This window comes from Ictalurus punctatus, chromosome 2, assembly GCF_001660625.3.
Source record: "Ictalurus punctatus breed USDA103 chromosome 2, Coco_2.0, whole genome shotgun sequence".
Classification (NCBI taxonomy): Eukaryota; Metazoa; Chordata; class Actinopteri; order Siluriformes; family Ictaluridae; genus Ictalurus; species Ictalurus punctatus.
In genome coordinates this window covers 27,218,301-27,243,090 of record NC_030417.2, presented here as the reverse complement: position 1 = coordinate 27,243,090, position 24,790 = coordinate 27,218,301, and the positions used below count along the sequence as shown (strand labels likewise).

At 37.7% G+C, this 24,790-nt stretch overlaps 3 protein-coding genes across 11 annotated transcripts in view; 1 reads left to right on the top strand and 2 right to left on the bottom strand.

Annotated features, from left to right (window-relative positions):
- spag9a (sperm associated antigen 9a) overlaps positions 1–11,774 on the bottom strand; it is a 43,110-nt gene extending 31,336 nt beyond the window's left edge. For 2 of the 5 annotated variants that reach the window (XM_047149862.2, XM_053674784.1), the window contains exons 1-2: positions 11,246–11,773; positions 1,951–2,071 (exon numbers count right to left, since the gene is read on the bottom strand). In XM_047149862.2, coding sequence (XP_047005818.1) covers positions 1,951–2,071; positions 11,246–11,545 — 421 coding nt within the window. In that variant the 5' untranslated portion in view covers positions 11,546–11,773. Of the gene's footprint in view, positions 1–1,950; positions 2,072–11,245 lie in introns of all 5 variants that reach the window. The other 3 variants (XM_017454838.3, XM_053674803.1, XM_053674790.1) reach the window with 2 other exon arrangements.
- Positions 11,775–14,052: 2,278 nt separating this feature from the next.
- On the top strand, positions 14,053–17,914 carry LOC108258850 (lipid droplet assembly factor 1-A). 5 transcript variants are annotated; one of them, XM_017457798.3, is made up of 6 exons: positions 14,123–14,181; positions 14,640–14,717; positions 14,858–14,956; positions 15,960–16,128; positions 16,237–16,375; positions 17,320–17,914. In XM_017457798.3, the coding sequence occupies exons 3-6, from the start codon at positions 14,912–14,914 to the stop codon at positions 17,378–17,380; spliced, it is 414 nt and encodes a 137-aa protein (XP_017313287.1). In that variant the 5' UTR covers positions 14,123–14,181; positions 14,640–14,717; positions 14,858–14,911; the 3' UTR covers positions 17,381–17,914. The 5 variants fall into 5 exon arrangements, with proteins under 5 accessions (XP_017313339.1, XP_017313331.1, XP_017313287.1 ...); XM_047149875.2 differs by having other exon boundaries at positions 14,167–14,181; positions 14,866–14,956; XM_017457850.3 differs by lacking the exons at positions 14,123–14,181; positions 14,858–14,956 and adding an exon at positions 14,053–14,113.
- Positions 17,915–18,711: 797 nt separating this feature from the next.
- kdelr2a (KDEL endoplasmic reticulum protein retention receptor 2a) lies at positions 18,712–21,355 on the bottom strand. The gene is given in 5 exon segments (NM_001201321.1): positions 18,712–19,091; positions 19,412–19,664; positions 19,775–19,933; positions 20,021–20,121; positions 21,137–21,355. Coding segments are annotated over 5 exon segments (639 nt in total). The 5' UTR covers positions 21,228–21,355; the 3' UTR covers positions 18,712–19,056.
- Between the last annotated feature and the right edge of the window lie 3,435 nt (positions 21,356–24,790).

Here is a 24,790-nt window from a genome sequence, read left to right as displayed (position 1 = left end):
AAAAGTGCTTTGCATGGGCTTAACCCACCAGTAACGCAGTGTACTCTGTAATCCTGCTAGAATGAGACTAAGCCTGCAAATAAATCTAAATCATACCGGTGTTACAGTATATAAATACACTAGAGCTGGAAAAGATTAGAAATGAATATGTTTCAATTACTGTTACATTATGGCTGGCTGTTTTCTTATTGCACTAGGCAGTGAGAGTTAATGGGCATGTGTGGAAGATGGTGTGACTAAAATGAGGTCATAGCCTAGATTAGCTGCACAATACCTGTGTGGGGGGAGTTATAAATTCATAACTGAATGAGTGGCATGGAAAAAAGAGGGACAGAGAGATACAGACTGCTTGTTGGAAAAACTTGCATCTACATATTTAAAAACACATGAATGGAATACCCCTATGTTTACAAGTATACAGTCCATACAGGATTTCAGGGAGGTTTTTTTTTGTGATTGCTGCAGCCAAAAATGCCCCAAGAGCTTTTTGTGCGTTTTTTTGTCTTTTGCAAAGTTGTTTGTTGGTAAATGAGACCTTTTAGCTGTACTCATGTTTGATGCACGTGTATTGAAGAGAATGTTTGCTGAATGCGTGTTTTGATGACATCACATGATGCGTCTTGGACCATATCTGCGGAAAATCTGCAGCAATTTTGAAAAACTGCAAGCTCCTCCGAATATTGTGGAGTTTCCTTGATTTTGCATTTATTTCTGGGATATCAAAATCACAAAACCTGGAGAGACTGAGTATAAGATTAGGAAATAATAAGTTAGCTCTGGTTCCTAATTGAACTGAATTATAAGTAAGGCTTATGCCTTACTTATGATGGAGTGTGCTGTTCTAGGAAAGTAATCCATGATGGAGTCCAAATTGGATTATTTTCCAATAACAATGCATCCAAATGTTTTTAAATTTCTCTTTTACTTCAGCGATTTGCCAACAATAATTTAAAATTTTCGATATTTATTTATTACTGAGCAATGTATTATAATTTTTAACCGTTTTCACCACATTAGATGTTGCAGAAAGTCTCAGAGACAAGTTTGTTCTGTTATCACTTATGTTATAGCAGCTATAAACTGTCACTCCCTCACCACGCTCTCTTTTTTCTCTCCTGAATAAGACAATAAAATACACATTGTCATGTGACCAAGACACCAGACAGTCCCCTGTCCTGAAGATTTGACAAAGCTCTGATTGTTACTAAGCTCTGACACTGGAGACTCCGTCCAGAAACGTTTAATGAATGGTTCCATACAGAATTATTCATCATATCAATGATTTTCATTTTTTTTAACATTTGAATCTGTTTATTATTAGCCTTATATTACGTAGATCATCCTCCATACAAATTCCTGTGTAAGCTGTTATTATAGACACAATAACTTATTAGAACAAATCATTAATATACTTAAATTAATACAGCCAGCAATACTGCTTTAAGAGAAAATTAATCAAAACATTATGACCAAAGTGCGCTGTCGTATAAACTGTAATAACTAATGAGGTTTTCATAATTAAACAACATTAAATTGTATCCACCCCGTATAATAATCAGATGTTTCTTCATGATACATGAAATGTATTACAATCATACTTTTAGATCAACTAAAAGACTAAAGTATGTAACAAGGGAAGGGAAGGAAGAAAAATTAAACAACTGACAACAAAAAACAAGAATTAGTTATAGTGAGTCGCACTCAGGTTATAAAAGCACTAACAAGTGCTGCTACTAAACAGTGATGTCAATATCGTATTGTCATATCACCCAACCATAGCAGCAATACTAGAGATGTATTCCTTGATAGAACCTTCATAGTAAACATTGTGCAACATGAAATAATTAAGAAAATGCCAGAGTTGGAAGGGTAGCTAAATCTGTCGTAGAAGAAATGCATGGAGGGAGGGACAGTGTGAGAGAGTGAGTAAGAGAATGAGTAAGTGCTTACTCTGATCAGCAAAGTTCTTGACTTTCAGCTCCAGTTGGCGTGAATGTGAGTTCATCCTCTCCATGTGGTTCTGCAGGTCCTTTTTCTCCTGCTCCTGGGAGTCTTCAAACTCGATGAACTTCTGCTCATGGAGAACACAATAACAAACATGAGATAATGTTAAATATTCAAATGTTAAATATCATGAATTTCTTTTCCTTTTTTTGCTACAATATTCACAATATCACAGTACTACATTAAAATAATTAATGCATGTATAGATTACTGTAATAGCTCTATTTGTGGTGGTCTCAATAAGATGTAAAGAAATTATGATGCTTCATCAGGGATGAAAAATACTGTACGTACTGTTGAGAGTGACTGAATCGCCCATGAGAAATTTGTATTTTATCATTATATCATGCGCTGACAGATAAATGTGTGCAAAATTTAACATGGTCAAGAGATAATAACCAAGGCTCATGAAACTGTAATGTATGTATGGGATATAGACTATCTCTGATTTGAATGCTTACATCTCACTTTAAGTGTTGTTTATTTTATGTCTCTGATTAAGTTGCTGTATTCTCTGGCATCCTCTTAAGTTAACAATCGTAATTTCATGTACAGTGGTGCTTGAAAGTTTGTGAACCCTTTAGAATGTTCTATATATCTGCATAATTATGACCTAAAACATCATCAGATTTTCACACAAGCCCTAAAAGGAGATGAAGAGTACCCAATTAAACAAATGACACATAAATATTATACTTGGTCATTTATATATTGAGGAAAATTATCCAATATTACATATCTGTGAGTGTCAGAAGTATGTGAACCTTTGCTTTCAGTATCCGGTGTGACCCCCTTGTGCAGCAATAACTGCAACTAAACATTTCCAGTAACTGTTGATCAGTCCTGCACATTGGCTTGGAGGAATTTTAGCACGTTCCTCAGTACAGAGCAGCTTCAACTCAGAGATGTTGGTGGGTTTCCTCACATGAACTGCTTGCTTCAGGTCCTTCCACAATATTTCTATTGGATTAAGGTCAGGACTTTGACTTGGCCATTCCAAAACAATAACTTTATTCTTCTTTAACCATTCTTTGGTAGAACGACTTGTGTGGTTAGGGTCATTGTCTTGCTGCATGACTCACTCTTGAGATTCAGTTTACAGACAGATGTCCTGACATTTTCATTTTGGAATTCGCTGGTGTAATTCAGAATTCATTGTTCCATCAATGGATGGCAAATTGTCCTGGCCAAGATGCAGCAAAACAGGCCCAAACCATGATATTACCACCACCATGTATCACAGATGACATAAGGTTCTTATGCTGGAATGCAGTGTTTTTCTTTCTCCAAACATAATGTTTCTCAAAGAAATTTAAATCAAAATGTTCTATTTTGGTCTCATCTGTTTACAAAACTTTTTTCCAATAGACTTCTGGCTTGTCCACGCGACTTTAGCAAACTGCAGATGGGCAGCAATGATCTTTTTGGTCAGCAGTGGTTTTCTCCTTGCAATACTGCCATGTACACCATTGTTGTTCAGTGTTCTCCTGATGGTGGACTCATGAACATTAACATTAGCCAATGAGAGAGAGGGTTTTAGTTGCTGAGAAGTTATCCTGGGTTCCTTTGTGACCTCATGGACTATTACACGTCTTGCTCTAGGAATGATCTTTGTTGGTTAACTACTCCTTGGGAGGGTAACAATGGTCTTGAATTTCTTCTATTTGTGTAACTCATATGTTTACAGCCCTAAGACACTGTGTGGCATTCGAGTAAGCCTGTTAACCATCACCTGCTCCAGCTAGATGCATGTATTATATGTGAACCCAACTGTACGTTGCTTTGAATTATCTGCCGAATTAATCAATATAAATGTATGTGAATTATATTAAGCAAGAGCCACCAATGAAATACACAGATTCTTACATTCCAATACGATGTCATACAACATGAGAAGGAAAAAGCAGGTCAAAATTCACAGGATGTGTGACTACTTGGCAGATACAATTTAGCAGTTTTATTGTCTGACTTATTGTCCAGTTTCCCCCTACAGCCAGTAAGTGTCTGGAATACAGCTTAGGAGATTGGACATCCTGCACCGCTGCTTTGTCTGATGTTCCATTTAATCTTGTGTTTTCAACTGGGGAAACTTCTAAATGACCCATTATCACACCTATTAATGCTCATTCCTCTGAATAAAGGCCAACAGAAACACTCAAATCTAACTGTGAAGTCCAAAGGCTAGTAACACAAAGCCTTTATTATCTGGTTTAAAATAGAAAAGATTAGCCCAAGCACTTGGTGACTGGGAGAAGTCTTCTGGCCTAACACCAAGAGGTTCTCAGTTCTGCCCGTCACAACAAAGGATCAACTGATCAAGAAGTAACGGCATCCCAGAGTGTCTCTCTATTAAGAGGCTCTCGTAGATTTAGTGATTCCGGAGATCTGGACTTAGTGAGACGGCAGGATGGCAGGGTGTTGCTTCTCTGTCTGTCATGTTCTCTTCTCATCACACGGCCAACACTACAAACAGCGACATCGCCCCAAGAGCTCAACTGATGCAAGCAGAAGGTTCTTGTCACTTTACATCCACATTCACTTTAAGCTACAGTCATAAAAAAAAAAAAAAAGACATAAATGTCAGATGTTACTATCAGCCTACTGACAACTTTGTTTAAAATAGTTGTTTAAAAAAACAATAATAATATCAATTTATGGTTGCAATGATAAAAAGATGATCACATGTCACTTTTTGCAAGTCTGAGATACGTCGTGTCAAGTCTCAAGGCTTTCACTATACACTTTAGTTAACACTAAGAAGAAATATCCACCCTGAACGACTTGCCTATCTATATTTATAATTAATATATGATGCTCAATGGCATACAAGATACAGTATATTTTATCATGAAATCTGATATTTTTGGTTTACACTTTCATCACCATGTTGGGCTATTTTTACTTGGTTAGTGATTTCCTAGATTACCTACAATGCCATTATTACCTAAAGAGACCGGTGCAGAAGTGCTTTAATCCTTTCGACTGTCCAGCTCTCTCACCTCGTCATCTGGACACTCCATTTAAACAGATTCAGGTTTCAAAGCCAAGCTGAAATTCTGGAGCTTCTGGAGTCCAATTTTGCGGTCCCACCTACTTCTACTGTACAGTACATTTCTCATTAATATGTCACTGAGTATCACTGAAAAATGATGAAGGAGAAGATAAGCTATTGCTCCTTTTTAAGGACTGCTGTGGTTACATTTGTGGTCTGAATACTGATGTGTGCAATTAAGGTTGGCAGTCCCAATTTATTCATTTTGGTTCATGCTTTTATCCGGGCAGAAATGTCACTAGCCTAGAGTCATGTGTCTGTCAAAGTGTGAACGTCGAGTCTCTATCTACTGTATAAATTTTCTGTACGTCTTCAAAGAAGCTTCAAGTTTTGCTGGAAGGCAGTTACATCTAGAATAAGTTCATGTAAGAAACACAAGTGTTATTGAACAGCAGCCGCACTACAGAACTGGGTAACATGCATTGGAGGTTTCATTAAGCTCAAGAAAACTCAACCCCTTCATTTCCCCAAAGGATCACACTATTCTTTTATCCTAATTATAAGCAAGCCAGGTTGTGAGTGTTACCCACTAGCTTTTGTTGAAATGATTTCCAAATGGCTTCCATGTGACAACTATATAATTATAAAAGCTTTGTGAAGTAGACGCAGTTATGCAGTCTCACTGGAGACTTGGTTTTAAGGAGTTTTAAAAGATCTTTTTAAGCCACTGCTAAGTGTGCATTTTAACTGTCCTATTTGTTTCACACTCCAAATTATCAGCGTATCATTACAGGCAAGATATGTTCTTTGTGTCATTCACAGTTGCAGCGTTCATTTTTCCCTTTAACTTTTTTTAAATTTGAATGGATTTAACCCAGGATGGCTAAAAAGTCACCAAGTAAAACACCTTTTTACACATATGTGCATTGTATACAAAGAATTAATTATATTCAAAGCAAAATGGATCAGTTAAACATCCATTTTGACAACTTAACTCACTAGACATGATGTTACTCCTCCGGACATAAAAAAGTGCACAAACTACACTGGATCTTATAATTGGCTGATGAACTAGCTAACAAATGCATTATTTGTCCCCCTCTGGTACATATTCCTGGATGCTATCATCAGCAATAACTCTTTTTGTCTAACATGGCTTTACATAAAATCACAGGATAGCGAAAAAATTCGCCAAGTAAAACACTGATTACATATGTGTGCACTGAATACAAAGAATTGATTATATTCAAGGCAAAATGATTCAGTTAAACATCCTTTTTGACGACTTGACTCACTTAACACAATGTTAATCCTCCGGACATATTAATAGCTAGGAATAAACCTGAATGCTGGTTAAACCTGAAATTAATCAGAAATATACAATGTATTTTTAACTGTTTTAAATGAGATGCCATCTTTTTATCGAACAAATGTCACTTCTTCCAAATCTATTTCTCTACTACACACTGAGAGCAAAGATCTAAATGCTTTACAGTCATGCTGAGCACCGTATGAAACAGAATCCAGCCTGCTGCTGCTCTACTAAGAGCTTCGGTAAGAGGAACGTGAATGAGTGACGCTGAAAGGAGTGACAAAGTAAAGACATTCAGAGTGCTGAGTCACTCAAGCTGCTCACGTACAGAGCAGTGTGGCCATGTTAGCCTGGACTCCCCAAACTGAAACCTCTACCACGTGGCTCTCTTAGGAAATAGCAGGCAAAAATAGTACCAAGCTTCAGAAAATTCCTGTATTACACAGCCAACAAAATAAACCTACAGATTGTAGCAACGCTTGGAGAAATATTCCACTACATACTTGCTACAGGAAGGAATTTACATTGTGTTCCTAATTATACAACAGTGACCTCATCATCCCTATAAATGACAGAAGCTGCTCATTGTCTTATGGGAAATTCGGAAACTCTGCTATCAAGGTACTGACTAGCACCAAAATAAATTTTTAGCAAACAACAGAAGAAAAAAATTAACTGACTGGTAGAAATATAGATTTAAGTTTTTTTTTTTTTTTTACTTAAACGCAAAAAGCAATTATGCCTCAACAAAAACCTCTAGTTAAACCAGATAACATGACAGCCATATTGCCATAATCCTTGTTCAGTGTATAAGTAATAAATCCCCTCAATAGGCTCACACTGTCAAAAGAATACACTTGGAGGACTGATTAATTTACATCAAACAGTAATCTCCTTTTGCCAAAGAGATTAAAGTTAGGAATTTAGCTCTTCTCTGGCACACACATGCCCCAGCATGATCAAGACCAAGAATTCTTTTACAAAGGACTGAAATCACAAAACTCCATCAGATATAAGAAATGAGAATGTTTATAAGCTATATATTATTATGTAGGTACCACTAACGAATGGTACATTATGGTTTGAAATCACAATTTTATTCAGTACTATTATTTGAAGAACTAAATATTATAGTCTGTTGTCATCATACTGTACACACCTGCAGACCTACAGACTTTAGTCTAGATTTTGTGGTGTAGCACTGGATTCTCATCTCCTGTGTGTTACCTGTATACAACTGTTATTTTGGTAAGATGAATTGAGCAGACATATTGAAGCTAATTCTGTCAATAAGCCAATATGTGCTGTTGAAGGAAGGAAGTAAAGACTTTATATAGCACATACAGCTGAAGACAGTGAAAGTGAATTTCTATTAAAACACAACATTGAGTGTACTGAAAAAAGTTTGCTTCAGAAGTCATAAGATTTCTGGTCTACAGTCTGCTAGCTTTCTGTTAGCGTTGCCGATCAGAAACGGACTACGTTTACATGGACAGCAATAATCTAATTATTGACCTTATTCTGAATAAGACAATACTGTGTTTAATGTGTTTACATGAGTCGCTTTTAAAAAACTCCTTTCATGTTTACGTTTTACATGTTATAGAACATAGATTGATTAACGGCACACGTCATTACATTACTGCGCTACACCGTCACACGTTCCGTCCAGAATTTCACGTATCAACATACAGTTTGTCTTCGTTATGGTAACGTATACAGTTTTGGGTGTTTTTATTTTTAATTTTTACGAACGCTTCAAGTGCAGTTAATTATTTGTCATGCTGTATGTGCACATAGATGACTGCTTGAAGCCGTGGGCTGTGTCAGAAACCGCATACTTACTGACTAAATAGTAGCTGAGATACGTGTGTTTCGCCTACTATACAGTAGGTAAGTACACGGTTTTGGACGCTGCCGTGATCTCGTTTGCCGAAAAACGGTTGAGCCCTGCCGTGTGTGTATATGTCCTGTCGCAATATACGGTGAAAATTCCCACATGACGGTAACAGTGTGATTAAGGTGTTTACATGTCTATATTGCACTTCGATAATGTGACTAAAACAGGAATCCTCCACATGTCTTAATTCAGTTTGCGTTTACTTCCAGTATGACTTTAGCCAGATTAAGGTAATCAATAATTGCTGTTTACAAGGTAGTTTCTTAATTAGAGGCTTGTCTTAATCGGGTTAATATCAGATTATTGTTGTCCATGTAACTGAGTGTCAACAGATAAATCACCATTACTGAAGAAATGGATCTGAGGTGGGTAAAGTTCTCTGTAATAACATACCTTTTCCCATCTACACTGTAAGATATTATGTAAAAAAGTGTTGAAAGAGACATGTATATCTCTGGGCAGTACGGTGACACAGCAGGTAGCATTGCTGTCTCACAGCTTCAGGGTTGCCGGTTCAATTCTATGTGCAGATTCATACGTTCTCGCCATGTTCATGTGGGTTTACTCAGGGTTCCCTGGTTTCCTCCCCCTCTCAAAAACATCCAGATTGGCTATGCTAAATTGCCCGTAGCTGTGAGTGTGTGTGCGTGAACATGGTGTCCATCCGGGATGAACTCATTTTGCATCCAGTGTTACCGGATAGACTCCAGACCTACACTAATCCTAACCAAGATAAAGAGGTCACTGAACATGAATGAATGAATATCATCTTTGGGGTTGGTTTATAGTTTTGTTTGGAATTACTGTCATTTTTAATGCTCTGGATTGGTGCAACACTTTACACTATTAAAAGTAATGGCCAAACATGACTGTTCCCCGTTAAAGGTGTAATCATTGATTTTAGTGTAGCTTAGATAAAGCTAGCTGTTCTGAGACTCACAATTCAAATACCACCTCCCTGTCACTGTATCCTCTAAAACCACACCCTCAAAATACACACACATGCCCTGCCTAAGCTAGAACACCTGAATGCTGAAAGGCAAGTACGACTGGCTGTATTATTTATGACTGATTATTTTTTTCTCCTGTTTACTGATCCTAGGGAGCTACAGAGACTGGAGTGGTTATTTTGAGAAGATAGTTTATTTACAGCTGCCTGAATCCAAGTGCTAGAGTGTTTTTACACCCAAACTTTAATCTACATGGGCGTAACAACCCTTTAGACCAGGCGTTATCAACCGGATGTAGACGGACCAAACCAAATACTTGAAAAATTACTGCAGCAGAGCCGATAAACATATGAAAAGTACTCCAGTTTTCAAACATAAACCAACTCAGCTTCTGTAACAGGTTTCTCTGTTGGGGTTTATCCAATCAAATGCATTAAATTATTTAGCTTAATGTCCGAATCAGCTCCCTAGTTCAGTAGTCAGGGCACTGATCAGGGAGTTGGCCATTTTAAGGGCTGTCTCAATCACTAAATAATTCTAATGCACTGGAACGTTAGCTCCCTAAAAAAATCCCACAATGCACCGCAAAAACCAAAGAGCATCGATGCTCAATGTTCCCTTACTGGAAATGCCGTCATATTTTCTGAAGCCTCTCAGTTCGAAAAAAAAAAATGGCAGGCAAACTCTCAGCCAACTTCGTCTATGAATGTAAGTAGCTTGTTGTTTTAGCTCTCAAATGATTACTTACGTTAGAGATTTTCTATTTTAATTGACATTCTACATACGGTTTGTTTGAGTCTAATGACTTAAGTGCATAATGATTTAAAGAAATACACTAGCTAGCCTACGATCCTGCTTAAAGTACAGAGACAGAAATACCTGTGATTAAGCTAACAAGTTTATATGACGTATAATATCAGAAAGATCTTGGTCCTGCCTGTTGTTGATAAATGCCAGTGGTGAAGCTTCACAACGCGAGTAGGTAGTCATGTCACTGGAAATTGACTCGTCAATTGAGTGTCCCAATGTATAATGAACCAGGAACCTTACCAATGTCCGAACTCATGCACATTATATATTGATTCACGACCTACGGAGCTAGGGAGCTGATTGCGCCGAACCTAAAGACCAGCTACTGGTAGAGACATTAGGTCAGAAAGGGGAGAGTTTTCACAGACTGTCATGGATGTTTCATTTTATTTACCCCTTGGGTCTGATTACTGAAATGATGACATGGCTTATTTAAAAATTTCTTTTTTTAAAAGGCCAACAATGAACAACCGATTGTTTAAACACGAACAGACAGAGAAGTGTGCGTTTATTCTCCCTGTGTCAATTTCAAAACAGATCTGTTCTGAGTCTGTGGCACAAGTCAAAATTAGGAAAGCAAATTTTGAAACAAGTATAAGCATTTCAAACGGTCATACTTATAGACAGTCTATTATTTTAGTTACAAGTTTTAGTTGATTATCCCTGTTTTAGACAGTAAGTAAAACCTAAAGACTGTCTTTACTAAAGACGTTATGAAAACGTCATGCCAGAAACCCCACTGAATATTCAGATGAATTACTTATTATTATTATTAGTGATGCTTTTTGGAATGTTTACTTGGCCTGGCCTAGCCAATCTCTCTCTCTCCCTCTCTTTCAAGCTGTGCCTTCTGACAGCATGAGGAACAGAATGTTGCTTTAATCTCAAAGTAGTAACAGCTGTCTGGTGTCACCACGTTATCACTGTTCACCAATCGATCCCCAGCCCATTGCCCTAATAAGACATCTCCAGTGCCTCTAAAGCATGTGCAGCACGGGGATAAATAAGAAAGGTTACTGAGTGCAGGAAAACAACATGTAAACAAAGCACGTTTTCTATTTAAAAAAAAAAAAAAAAAAAGCATTCAACTTCCGTTCTTTGGAAGGCCTGAGAGCATTCCCATTAATATAGGGATGGGGGGCATCACTGGGGTTTTTGTTGACAAAGCCACACACACACACGTACACGTGCACAGAGCGAGTGGCAGATGTGCAAGAGCAAAACAAAGGCGCTGATCTCTCAGAGAGCTTGAGGGGTTAAGGAAAAGCGCGGCTCACCTCCTCGGCGTGTTTCCTGAGCGCCTTCTCGCGCTCGTACTGCGTGATGAGCTGCTCGTTGTCCTCTTTGAGCAGTTCCAGTTCCACTTCGTGCTCCTGGTTTTCAGCGAACACCGAGTCCAGGTTCTCGAGCACGGCCACGACGAGCGGCATCAGCTCCTTCACCACGTCCTCGTCGTATTTGCCGATGAGGCGCTCGAACTCGCGGTAGATGGAGCTGGCCAGGCCCGACACGCGCTCCGACATAATCGCCGACGTGCCCGTGTCGTCCTGGTACACCACTCCGTCCTCCAGCTCCATTTTCTTTCCCTTCCTGCCGCAAAACAAAGGTGCCCTATATTACTTTCTCTGCGACCAGCTTCTCTGATATTTCTGTGGGCGTCAACGTGGAACAGAAAAAAATCATAAAAGCTCCACAGTCTCTGCCTGGAAGTGACCGCCGTTTGGGTTGTTACGTGGAATCTTCTTCTCCTCCAGTGGTCTCGTCTCACAACAGCTGACCACACCATCGCGCGGTGACGTCACGGCCTCACAGCGCGCGCGCTACGGGATTTTCTTCCCAGCGTTCATAACGCCATATAATAATAATCATGATGATGATGGCAATAATAATAGGCTAATAATAATAATAATAATAATAATAATAATAATCCTCGTCAATACTACTACCACTACTAATAATAATAATAATAGCTCCAACAACAACAATAATAATAATTGTCTGCACTTATATAGCGCTTTTTTATCCTTAGTGGTTCCAAAGCACTTTACAGTCGTTCTCATTCACCCATTCACACAGCAATGGTAGCAGAGCTGCCAGCAAGGAGCTAGATAACAACAACAACAACAATAATAATAATAATACCAACAACAACAAGTAGAAGAAGAACCCCAACAACAACATCATCATCATCATCATCATCATTATCATAAAAGGAGAATGAGAGTAAAAACAGCCTTACAGTTACAATCAGGGGCGGATTTAGTGATTTGGGGGCCCTAGGCAAAATATAGGAATGGGGCCTTATACAACTGCATGATCGCACTGATATTTAAATCTTCACCATACGTTATTTAGCATTAATAATTAAAAATATAGCCTATATAATTTGCATTTTTGGGGGGCCCTCGGCTTCTGGGGGCCCAAGGCGGTTACCCAATGTAAGTGCACCCCTGGTTACAACACTGTATTACCGTCGTTGTAACATTATTATAAGTAGTAGTAGTAGTAGTAGTAGTAGGCTTACATGTGTATATTTCTCATAGTTACACATTATTCTTCCTCACGCCATAAAGAATCACTAGAAGATTTATCCACATGTAGCCTACTGTAAGCTAAAACTCCAGAAATGGCTTGAGTCTTGCACAGCCAAATTTAGAGGTTGCCATAGTTTCAATATAAGACGTTCTTATTTTATGTAGTTATTATTTTTTTTAGCATTGTTGCATTAATAATGTAATTAATAATTTCATGTAATATTTTTATAATAATTTAATAAAATCATTTTTATAATTAAATTACATAATAATACGTTAAACAGAAATAGTTTTGAGAATCCTCAATCATTATTTATCATACAGTATATTGTTGTACAACAGATATATTATGTATAGGCTACTCTATATTATAGTACAACAAAAGAAAAAAGATCACATAAAATAATTGCCATGGTTATAAATGCATCGCTTCAATGCTTTGTAGGTCACTAATAAATGGATTTAATGCATAAAATTGTGAAACTACAAAATGAATCTATTAATTTAAAAAAGCATATTTATTCTTGTAATGTCCGTTCTTAATTTATCATAATCCAGGCACAGGTTTATGTTGTTATAAACAAATTGTATATGTTCAACTGTATGTAAAAAATAAAATCAGTTCAGTTAAATGTGAATATTGTTCAGATAGTTTGTGCAACTTGGTCTGACCAGCATGTCTTCAGTACAACAGTCATATAATGTCTATAAATTCCAAATTATTGCATCTTAATAGACTAATATAGCTACGTTTAGATATACTTCACTGATTTGATCTTCAGTTTTTGTTTAATTAGCCTATTGATCAAAATCTAGGTCACTTGTGATAACTAATGCTTTTTCCATGTATGACACAACATATTCTTGATTGGCCTCTAGGTGGTGCCTTTTTTCTTTTCTTTTCTTCTTTTTTTACCATTACCCATAGTCTCCACTAAACGACATCTCATGTAATAAATTCCCCACCCGTAGTTCCACCGAACCCGCCTCCTGCGCTTTGATTGGTCAGCAGTTCTAAACAGAGGTTCGCGGATTGGACAATTGAGAAGTTGTCAAAATCACACCCAGGAAATATGAAACAAATACTTTGAAACTATATTATACTGTATATTCTCTTTTTCTATTTGTTATAGTCTATATTTGTTCAATATGTTTATACTATATGCTGGAAATGCCTATTGGAAATGTTTATTGTTTGTAATGTGACTGGCATTTAAATAAAACAAAATAAATAAATAAATAAAAACAAATACATTGAAACATATAGCCTAGCTAATAACCTGGGATATTTCTGTACAGATCAAATATGTCTATCCAATCACTTTCATCAAAATTTATTCATTAATAATTATTTTGGCGTTAAATAAAAATCATTTTGGCAGTCTATGCCATTTATTTAGGCTATAACTGAATTGACAGCTCAGTGATTAAAGCTGTGTGATAGGCTACTAGCTGTATGAAGGGAAATGTGTCATGATCCATTTCTTATAGGATTACTGAGAAATTATTTACAGCTTTTGTTTGGTTATTTTTTGTCCAATTCTTTTCTTTCTCGACGTCCAATCGGCGTCCGACTTCATGGTGCAGGAGGAGGTATTCGTCCGAATACGGGTGGGTTATTATAAAGTCAGACAAGACTAAATTCTTATTTTTGAGAACGTGTTTTTTCGGATGAGCAGGTATCTGTATTACTATACTGTAGTTTACATTCCGTTTACTGTGACTAGGCTGCTAGTTGTTTGTCTCATGGCTGTGCGCTTATTGTGGAGGGCACACTTGGTGAGCCGAGCTAAAGTTAAGAAAGACTCCGCATTAGTGCTAATACTAACTGTTGCTTTAGAATGTATTTTGTTAGCCATGTCAGAATAATGACTGAATTCAAGGACTAGTGCCATTAACTTCACACTGTTAAACAGGCAGCTCAACTTTAAATAAACAAGAAAAAAGGCAGCTAGAAAAGTGTTTCTATATTTTCCTCAAGTGCTTCCTCCTTTTATTGAACTGTTTAGTCGCTGCGAAGCTGCTTCAGAAGGAGCTAAGGTTTCTGTTGTAACATATTATTATTCCGTCACTTTATGTATTTTAAGTTTTTGGTTTTGTTTTTTTTAACTGTAAACTCATTTTCAAATCATTCCAGAGGAAATAAGGTGTAGCTGCTGAAGGTGCTCCAGGCAAATTTGGAGCATTAATGGAGGACTTCAAGTGGGAACCCAAGGTGACGTTTTATACAATGTTTTTATCGTGTATGCATTTGGAAATTTTGTCCAGTGCAAAAGTTAGTCAAATTGCTTTTTGAGGATTATAATTTCATTCATTCATTCATTCATTTTCCATAACCGTTTTTACCCTGGTCAGGGTCACAGACTGTGACTCAGAGTGGACCTGAGTCCTATTCCAAGAATACTGGGCATGATGCCCACCTCGACCTCGGATGGGACACCAGTCCATCACAGGGTACTTTACACAGACTCATTCACACTTACGGGCAATTTAGAGTCGCCAGTCCAACTACTGACATTTTTGGAGGTGGGAGGAAACCGGAGAACCCGGAGTAGATCCAAGTTTCTGTTAATGGAAGAGCAAGATATAAATCCCATTTGCACAACTATCAGTAATGTAAATAATGATTAGCCGTAGTGAAGAGATACCAATGTGACCATGAACGTTTTAACTGCAACTAACTCGAATTTAAACTAACAAGTCAACTCAGAATTTTATTAGAAATTAAATCTAGGATTGCGCGTTACTGCTAAAGTTTAATATGCAATTTGTTTCCAAGTGGATTTTTCCTTTAAGTGCCCGCCCAGCAGTCGCTCTGTCACAGTCTTGGGATTTGAATTCACAACTACCTAAACACTAACACAGAACCTCAACCACTGAGCCACCGCTACTGCATTCAGGCAGCGTTATACTGTACATTATATACAGTGGTGCTTGAAAGTTTATAACTGTCTATGTATCTGTATAAATATGACCTAAAAACCATCAGATTTTCACACAAGTCCTAAAAGTAGACAAAGAGAAACCAATTAAACAAATAAGACAAAATGTTATAGTTGGTCATTTTATTTATTGAGGGGAAAATGACCCAGAATGTTATAGCGTCACATACGCTGATGTGCAGGACTGATAAACTTACCAGAAATCTTTACTTGCAGTTATTGCAGCACAAGATGGCCACACTTTTGCCACTCACAGATATGTAACATTGGATCATTTTCCTCAATAAGTAAATGACCAAGTATAATATTTTTTTTTTGTCTCATTTGTTTAATTGGGGTCTCTTTCTCTACTTTGAGGACTTGGGTGAAAATCTGAGGGTGTTTTAGGTCATATTTATGCAAATATATAGAAAATTCTAAAGGGTTCACAAACTTTCAAGCACCACTGTATGTACAGAAGACACGTCCATTACCTACAACCACAGAATGATTTGAATGTTTCCTCTTTTCTCTAGATCGAAGAGCTCTTGAATAGCAAGGTGGGAAAGTATCTGAGTGACCACCCCTTCATCACACTGGTGCTGCTTGTATTTGGTCTAACAGCCTCAGTACCTGTTGGGCTTTTCCTGGCATATGCTGCTGTTACGTTCATCACTGTTACTGCATATTGCATATTAATTGAAAGTAAGGAATGCAGCCAATAATGCAGAGTAACTAGTAGATACCCAGTCATTTCAGTGAATCACTTCTCAGTTACTGCTCACAATACGTTGTACTATATTTCCTATCCAGTTTTCCTGCTGTCTTTCGGAGGAGTCATCTTGCTCTGTGTTTTCTGCTGTCTTGCCGTGGTGGCCTTCTGGATCTCCTGTGTGCTAAGCATCATGTACATTATTGGCTCACATGTCTTCAATTACTCTTGCATTCCCAGGTACCTTATCCAGGGTTTCTGTGGGTCCTTAACGTCTTAAATTCCTTAATTTAAAAACAAGGCCTTAATTAAATTCACGTTTCAAAAGTCTTAAAAATGCAACCAAACCGTAAATGTAGATCTAGATTTTATTGTCGCTCGTTGCTTTTTGAAATGGTAAACCCATGTGACTGTGCTGCACTCAGTGTTTCACCTGATTGGTAATGAGAAGTTAATTTAAACCATTGTAGCCAACATAAAAGAAGGTCTTCCTGCAGTTTTCCGAACAAAATAAAAGCCACAAGGTCTAACGGATAAAAGTGAAGTCAGAAATATATTACTATTGGTACCCCCACATAAAAAAAAATTTTATTATTAAGTATTATTCAGTGGAAAAGCAATATTGCAAAATAACTTTTTTTTGTCCTTCTTTACAAAAATGTACATACATTTGTAACACTGGTTTCTAAATTAAACTGACATTATATTACAAAAAAAAAAAACCCGTAAACACTGCCGCGAGGGGGTAAGGGTCAATTTTTCTTTTCTGACTGCCATAATCCATCTTTCTATATGTTTTCCTATCTTGGAAAATCATGGAAAGGAAATACTTGATCCAATTTTCTCCTTTCACTGTTGGAGCAAATGGTAATGCAAAAAGGATATTTACCATCTACCTCTATAGAAGTTTACCCTGCTATAGTTTACTTAAACCCAGAAATGGATGTATATGCATGAACACAAACCATTATAGCTGATGTATCGTGCTACTAGCGTGATTGAAGTGACGTACGTGCAGGTATTAAAATTGTTTGGAAATGTTTTAAATATTGTATTAAAAAGTATTGCATTTGAAGTGCTGATACCTGCAGATACCCTGTTATCTCACCAATCACGTCACATTCTCACAGCAGTGCTTCACTCTTATACCTTCTAATATTTTCCTTCTGCCTTTCACCCAATAGAGTACCTGAAAGGACAGTCTCTGCAGGAGACATGGAGAAAGAAAAAGACCTAAATGACTGAGTGGTAATACGGTCTGCGCATTTATATTGCACAACCCCATCCACAGCTTTTGGCCAGTGAGAGTGCAATGGCAGAAATGTCCACTATATATTGTTACTTTTTTTTTTTTTTTTTTTTTTTAATATGAACAGTGGTTTTGTAAGTGTATTTTATATTTTTAACCCCTGAAACAGCATGCACCATTGTGCTATATTCTATACATATATTGCTGTTATTCCAGATCAGCAGAACACTGTATTAGTGTCAATTTCAGAGCCCCTAGGACAACAATTGGCATCCTGTGGAAGTATTAAAACTTTTGGCATCATTTGGGCAAACAGTGGATTTTAAGAGCTTATATTTTTATAGGTCAGCATTTATTTGTGGGTTTCTGGTGCCTAAAAGGTGTTTTTTGTTCCTGCAATGTTCACTGTATGCTTGTATTGTAAAAGAAGTCCTCGTAGCATTTTAACAAGTGCATTGTACGTTTCTGTTGCACACTGCACCTAACACTACACTAAAAAACTACTTTTCATTAAAACAGTATAAAACAAATGTTTTTGTGTGTTTTGATTCAATTACTCAAAGCCTTAATGCATTACAATTTAGAAAAGTTTAGAAATAAAAAGGGGTAAAAAAAAAATAAGTAAATAAAAATCTAAACCAATGGCCTGTAAAATATTTTATTGGAGGTGATAACATAAAAACTCAAAAAATGAAAACCCTAGCAGAATGACTCATGAAGGGGGACATCAAGCATACTGAATATATAAATGAATGTCCAAACTGAACACAAGTGTTCTATGAAATCTGTACACACACACACACACACTCCAGATCTGGTTTGATAAGCACACCATATTAAATTCCATGGGCTTTGTTGATAAATTACTGCATCTAAAGAACAAATACTTAATAACAGGATACTACTATTAATATTATCTTGTCCTGTGTTACGGAGGTTGTACACTACGTCATGAGTACTGCTGAATGACTACAACCTTAACAGAGATACAAAACGCACAATAATTTGGAGCCAATACATAAGAAATAAAACTTATCAGTGCTGAATGATTTGGCAGTACAAAACATTCTCCTTCTACGGAAAAGTCGACAAGGAAACGTTTCTGCTTATATACTGGCTATAATTCTTCTCAAATGAATAAGGCATTTGTGTAAGTTGACGAAATTTGAAAGGCCATTGAAGTCTAAAGCAATTCCATGTTATAGGGAAAAAATGAGATGGTTTAAAATGTGTATAGTACTTTATGTGTCACTTATGTCAAAGTACAAACTGTACCTGATTCAACACTCCTAGAAACCACAAATAAATTTTCAAAAAGTACATGTAGTAGGAGTTAAGGTGTGTTTAATCTGGCCAAATTTAACATTTAAACTTGTGAAACACCTCACATAGAAAAAGTATTTGTTTCCTTTTTTTTTGTTCTTTTTGAGTTTTTCTTAACAGCACTAAAAAGGTATCGCAAGATGCTGAAAACAAAAAATTTCCATTGCCAAATCCAAGAGAAGTCCTCATTGCAGTCATTGTGCTGTCATTTTTTTCATCCAGATGACATTTCACAAACGGCAGCAGTTTCACGTGCGCTTTCTGTCTTCGGCCTCTTGCTGTGACATTGCTGGCCCGTGCCCCCCCATATGAGTCTGAATGGTGACACAGGTCTTCTGTTCTTTGGCACTTACGCTGGCAAGCTAAGCTTCTTTCCTTTCAGCACTGTATGGACAAGAGACACAATGGCACAACAGGTCCTTAATCACAGTTTGTTTTTTGTTTTACAATCATCCCAACAGCTCATGGAACTGCCATTTGTTTCTAAGTAACATTACTCTGAATAGTAAGCGTTCTCAACTCCAGTCCTGGGAAACTGCCCCGCTCAAGCCAACTGATAAGCTAATCATCAAACCCATCATGACCTGGATCAGGTATGATGGGAGAAGGGAAAACTTCATTCTATGTAGGACACTGGCTCCCCAGAAGTGGAGTTTTGAACCTGAGGACAAAGCACTGAATTTATTTCTCTCCCTGGACCTCACCTTTTGTGACATAAAGGTAGAAGAAGTCACAATACAAGATGGTCTGGACCACCCCAGCCACAATAGCAATCATGTCAAAGAAGCCCTCAAAGTAGAACCTCCAGATCCAGTTGAAGAGATAGAGGGCACGGTAGACACCCAGGCAGAACAGATAGTGGGTGGTGATGGTCTCAGCCTCTCCGGTCTTACTGATCAGGAAGAGCTGAGGCAGGATGGCCACTGACTCAAGATAGATGGAGAAGGTCCACAGGATCTGATTTCATAAAGACACAGCGTTTTTTTTTTTGTTTTTTTTTTTTTAAATGCCAAACTCATGCATGTTCAGTTCAACACAATGTACACAATGATTAACACGTAACATACCTCCAAAGGAGAGAAGTCATGATTGACCAAAAAGGCCAGGCCTCCCACAGGAACTACTAGAAACTCCACTCTAAAGGTGTCATGGTTTCCATCATAAGTAGCCTTGAATTTCATGTAGATGAGGTACACGGTAGCATAGGCACATCCGATGTAGACAATCTAGTAATGAAACGACAGGAAAGGGCTGTGGTAAATGCAAACTATGTTATCTCACTTTTTTTTTTGTCGAAATGAGAAACCACCTACCTTCATGAACGTGTTGTAGAGAGAAATAAAGGAGGTGAGCAGGTCCAGGTAACGTGTTGTGAACACCAAAGCAAAGAGTATCTGGCTTTTCCCAGAGATTCCTGTCAGAAAAGCAAGCAAAACAGTCAGCGTTTGCATGTAAATGCTCAAGCGATGGCAGAAGGCTCAGTAATCAGCTATGTTGATATCTAGGACATGTCACTTCGGAGCATGGAAGTGCAGCGCGATGACGCCTATGAGGTGCTGCCACGTCACGAAGAGTTCTGTAATGATAGACTTCCTTCTGGATAATGCAGTTTAATAACACTGCATTAATACACACTGTCCTGAGGTCGCTTTGAAACAGCAGTGCAAACTTAAAACGCAAGTAGTTTGCACTTCGCTATGTTTTTGATCGATGTTATCGACTAGGCATGGTTTGTATGGTCAAACAGTAAAGCAATCGTGGGTCCTTTTATTACATTAACAACAACATTTGCAGCTGCAGTTATCACCTATTCAACAGTAACTAATCATTCAAAAGACAGGAAATATATATATATATATATATATATATATATAATATATATATATATATATATATATATATATATATATATATATATAAAATAAATAAATGTTAGCCAACATAGTACTGAGCCACCCTTCAAACACTTCTACACCTCTAGGACATTATTCATTGCAGTTTCTGATATTATCCCACAATACAACACTCATTAGCGTTACCCATCAATCTAGCTTCTCTTTTAGTTGCTAACATGTCCAGCTAGTTAGTCCCTAAGCGTTAGCTAGCAGTAGGAATGTTAGCTGCTTGCTCACTCCTTAGTTACCTCAGGTAACGTCGCAGTAAGCAACATACATTGTACTTTTCTTCCTAATAGCAATAACCACAACCATTTTCATTCAATAAAATTCACTCAGGCTCCTTCAAATGAAAAGCTGCTGACGAGTTAGCTTGGGTTAGCTTGCTAACACGAAACTAGCCAAGACAGGACGGAACAACTTCGGTGCCGTTTGAATGAAACAAAATGTATCGTGCACAAACACACAAGATAAAGTAAAGCCATGTATAAACTTAAATGCACACATAATTTCCCCCGCAGCTGCTCGGCTTACCTGCGCAGGAACGGGTTTTCCAGATTTTCAGCAGCAGAATGATGATTGCCGCTAAGTGAGACAGATCTCCGGCCAGCCTAAAGATATTCATCGTGGCTTTTAAATGTTCCTCGACTTGAACACGAAGCAAGAGCGAATCGTTTTATCCGCTGTTACGAATACGAGACGGGTGAAAATTGCTTGAACCGCTTTCCAACACTTTTCCAGCGCATTCCTCCGAGAAATATGGCGAACGCGGGGCGACGTGGCCGGTGGACGTGGCCAAGAGTTAAATTACAATGCAAGCCGGGAAAAGTAGTTAAAGCGTTGCGCGAGCCTGGCCACGCCCATGGGGGGGGGGGGGGGGGGGGGGTGGTGGCTCTGGGGGTGAGGGTTTAGCCCAGAAACATTTCACTGTGTGGAGAGAAGAGAGGGGCGCCATGACAGACGCATACTCTCTTTCTCTCTTTTTTTTGATGATTTTTTTTTAATCGTATTTTTTAAATTCCAATAAGTGTATCGCAAAAAGGGGAAACATGCGACTTAATATGCATTAGAGACACTGGGTTGGTGCAGAAGACATCTAAAGACAATGTAATGCTTTTCCAAAATGTTTTCAGAATTTTGCATAATGTTTCTGGAAATGAGCACCTTTAAATTACAGACGTTTTCAGACTTTAGAAGAAAAAAATGTTAATAATAATAATAATAATAATAAAAATAAGTAGAAGAAGAAGAAGAAGAAGCATAGGGCACAAGATGGCTTAGTGAGGCACATTTGCCTCACACCTCCAGGGTTGGGGGTTTGATTCCCGTCACTACCCTGTGTGTGCGGAGTTTGCATGTTCTCCCTGTGCTGCAGGGGTTTCCTCCGGGTACTCCGGTTTCCTCCCCCAGTCCAAAGACATGCATTGTAGGCTGATTGGCATGTCCAAAGTGTTCATAGTGTATGAATGTGTATGTGATTGTGCGATGGATTGGCACCCTGTCCAGGGTGTACCCCGCCTTGTGCCCCATGCCCCCTGGGATAGGCTCCAGGTTCCCTTCGACCCTAAAGGATAACCGGTAGAGAAGGTGGATGGATAATAATAATAATAATAATAATAATAATAATAATAATAATAATTCACAAGAAGGAATAATGCATGACAGGGTATCTCCCTACTGAAAAAAAACAACAACAATAGAAACCCTTATAGAATTTGTAATGGTTATAATGGGAATTGTAATGGTTTTAATAGAAACTGAAATGGTCCCTGTGGGTCTCTGCTGGTAATTTGTTGCCTTCTTTTGGTGGCATGTTATGTCTAGTAGATACTTTAAACACCAGTAATTGTAATGGTTTTAATGGTTAGCCGATGGTTTTGATGGGATTTGTAATGGAAACCATTGGAATTTCTGTGATGGTTACTGTTGGGGTTTTTTCAGCAGGGGTATTATAGGAACATAATCAACGACAGTGTGTGCTATTATAGCTTAATAATTAACAGCAGGATACTGTTATAGGAAGTCAGTCAACCATAAGGTGTGCTGTTATAGAAAAAAAATAATCATAGTCAGGGCATGCTGTCATGGGAAACTAACCATGATTGAGGTATGTTGTTATAGGAAAATAATAAACATCAGGGTGCTGTTATAACAAAATAATCAACAACAGGGCACTGTAGTTATAGGAAGATAATCAGTGATAGGTTGTGCTGTATTAGGAAAATAAGCAACAGCAGTGTGCTGCTAAAAAAAAAAAATCAATGTTGTTTTTATACAATGGATATAAAAAGTCCACACACTACCGTTAAAATGGCATGTTTTTGTAAAGTTAAAAAAATGAAACTAAAATAAATCATGTCAGAACTTTTTCCACCATCAATATGACATAACAATGTATAAAAAATAAGTGAAATACAATCAGAAACATTTTAGGGAAAAATAGTGGGGAAAAACATACAATAACCTGGTTGCATAAGTGTGCACACCCTTTAATTTAACCTGGTTGCATAAGTGTGCACACCCTTTGGGGGTGTGGCTGTCTTCAATATAAACCAATCACATTTAGTCTCATGTTCAAAATTAGTTATCATACAGCTGTCATCTATGAAATTATTTTGATTAACCACAAATAATGACCAGCAGTTTCTGTAGGATTTTCTTCAAATCTTTTTGGTTTCATCTGGCTCCTGAAGCCATGGTCCACAAAGAGCTTAAAAGGCCTGTATTGTATCTAACTTGTCAAAGGATAACAATCAGGAGAAGCGTATAAAATACTTTTCAAAAACATCAGATGTACCATGGAACACCGTGAAGGCCATCATGAACAAGGGGAGAGAATGGGGCACCACAGTGATATTACCAAGAACAGGATGACCCTCCAAAATTTACTAAAGGACAAGACAAAAAATTACCAGGGAGACTGCCAAGAGACTTACGGCAACATTAAAGGAACTACAGGAATATCTGAAAAGGACTGATTACTCTTTGCATGTTATTTCTCTCTACATCTCTCATGTTCTTCACATGTCTGAGCTGTGGGGTACGGTGGCTAAACAGAAGCCCTTTCTCACAAAAAACATCCAAGCCTTCCTAAACCACCCAAAAGCATGTGGCAAAATGAGACCAATTCCAAAAGCTATGATAATTCCATCATTCCAAAAAGTATGTTTGGTGCAAAAAAAAACACCACCAAATGAACACCATACCCACAGTGAAGAATGGTGGTGGCAGCATCATGCTTTAGGGCTGCTTTTCTTCAGCCAGAACTGGTGAGGGAATCATAAACAGCTTCCAATATCAGTCGATTTTAGTGCAAAACCTTTAGGTGTCTGCTAGTAAGCTGAAGATGAAAAGGAATTAGTTTTTTTGGCATGACAATGACCCAAATCATACATCCAAATCAACAAAGGAATGGCTTAACCAAAAGAAAATCCATGTTTTTGAATAACTTAGCCAGAGCCCAGACCTGAATCCATCTAAAATCTGTGGGGTGAACTGACGTGAGCTGTGTGCAAGGAGTTGCCCCTACAATTTGATGGATGTAGAATGTTTTTGCAAGAAAGAATGACAAAAGTCAAGATGTGCCATGCTGATAGACTCTTACCCAAAAAGACTGAGTAGTGTAATAAAATCAAAAGGTGCTTTAAAAAAGTATCAGTTTAGGGGTGTGCACATTTATGCAATTTTTTTTATTGAACATTTTTTCCCCTAAAATGGTTCTGATAGTTTTTAATTTAATTTTATATGATTTTATTTCACTTCACAAAAACCTGCCATTTTAACAGGGGTGTGTAGACTTTTTATATCCATTGTATGTTTGTACTTAAATAAAAAGGAAGTAAAACAGAGTGACATTTTTTAAATGTATATATCTTGTATTTTTTAATAAATAATAAAGATGTATTGTGGCTAGGTAAAACTGACAGAGAACTTTAAAAAAAAACATCTGTTATCTTTGGGATAATAGAGGGACAAAAACGAACACCTTCAGGGACTGATTGTGTAATCGAGACGTATCAAAATGGAAGAGGAATAGTGAATTTATTGTAGAAATATGCAGTCATGCATGCATGCATTAGCAGGCTGTGTGTATGGGGTGCGCTGTGAGGCGTGTTTACTACTTTTAAGTGTGTGGTGAGACTCCCTCTCCTTCATGGTCTGTAGCAAGCTGTAATTACCTGTTGGAAT

What these genes read in the sequence shown, in the direction of transcription:
- LOC108258850 (XM_017457798.3), top strand. Translation starts at nt 14,912, where the DNA reads ATGATGCCCACCTCGACCTCGGATGGGACACCAGTCCATCACAGG. An exon ending in ATATTGCATATTAATTGAAA is followed by an intron (nt 16,129 to 16,236) that starts GTAAGGAATGCA and finishes TTTCCTATCCAG; the next exon opens with TTTTCCTGCTGTCTTTCGGA. An exon ending in AATTACTCTTGCATTCCCAG is followed by an intron (nt 16,376 to 17,319) that starts GTACCTTATCCA and finishes TTCACCCAATAG; the next exon opens with AGTACCTGAAAGGACAGTCT.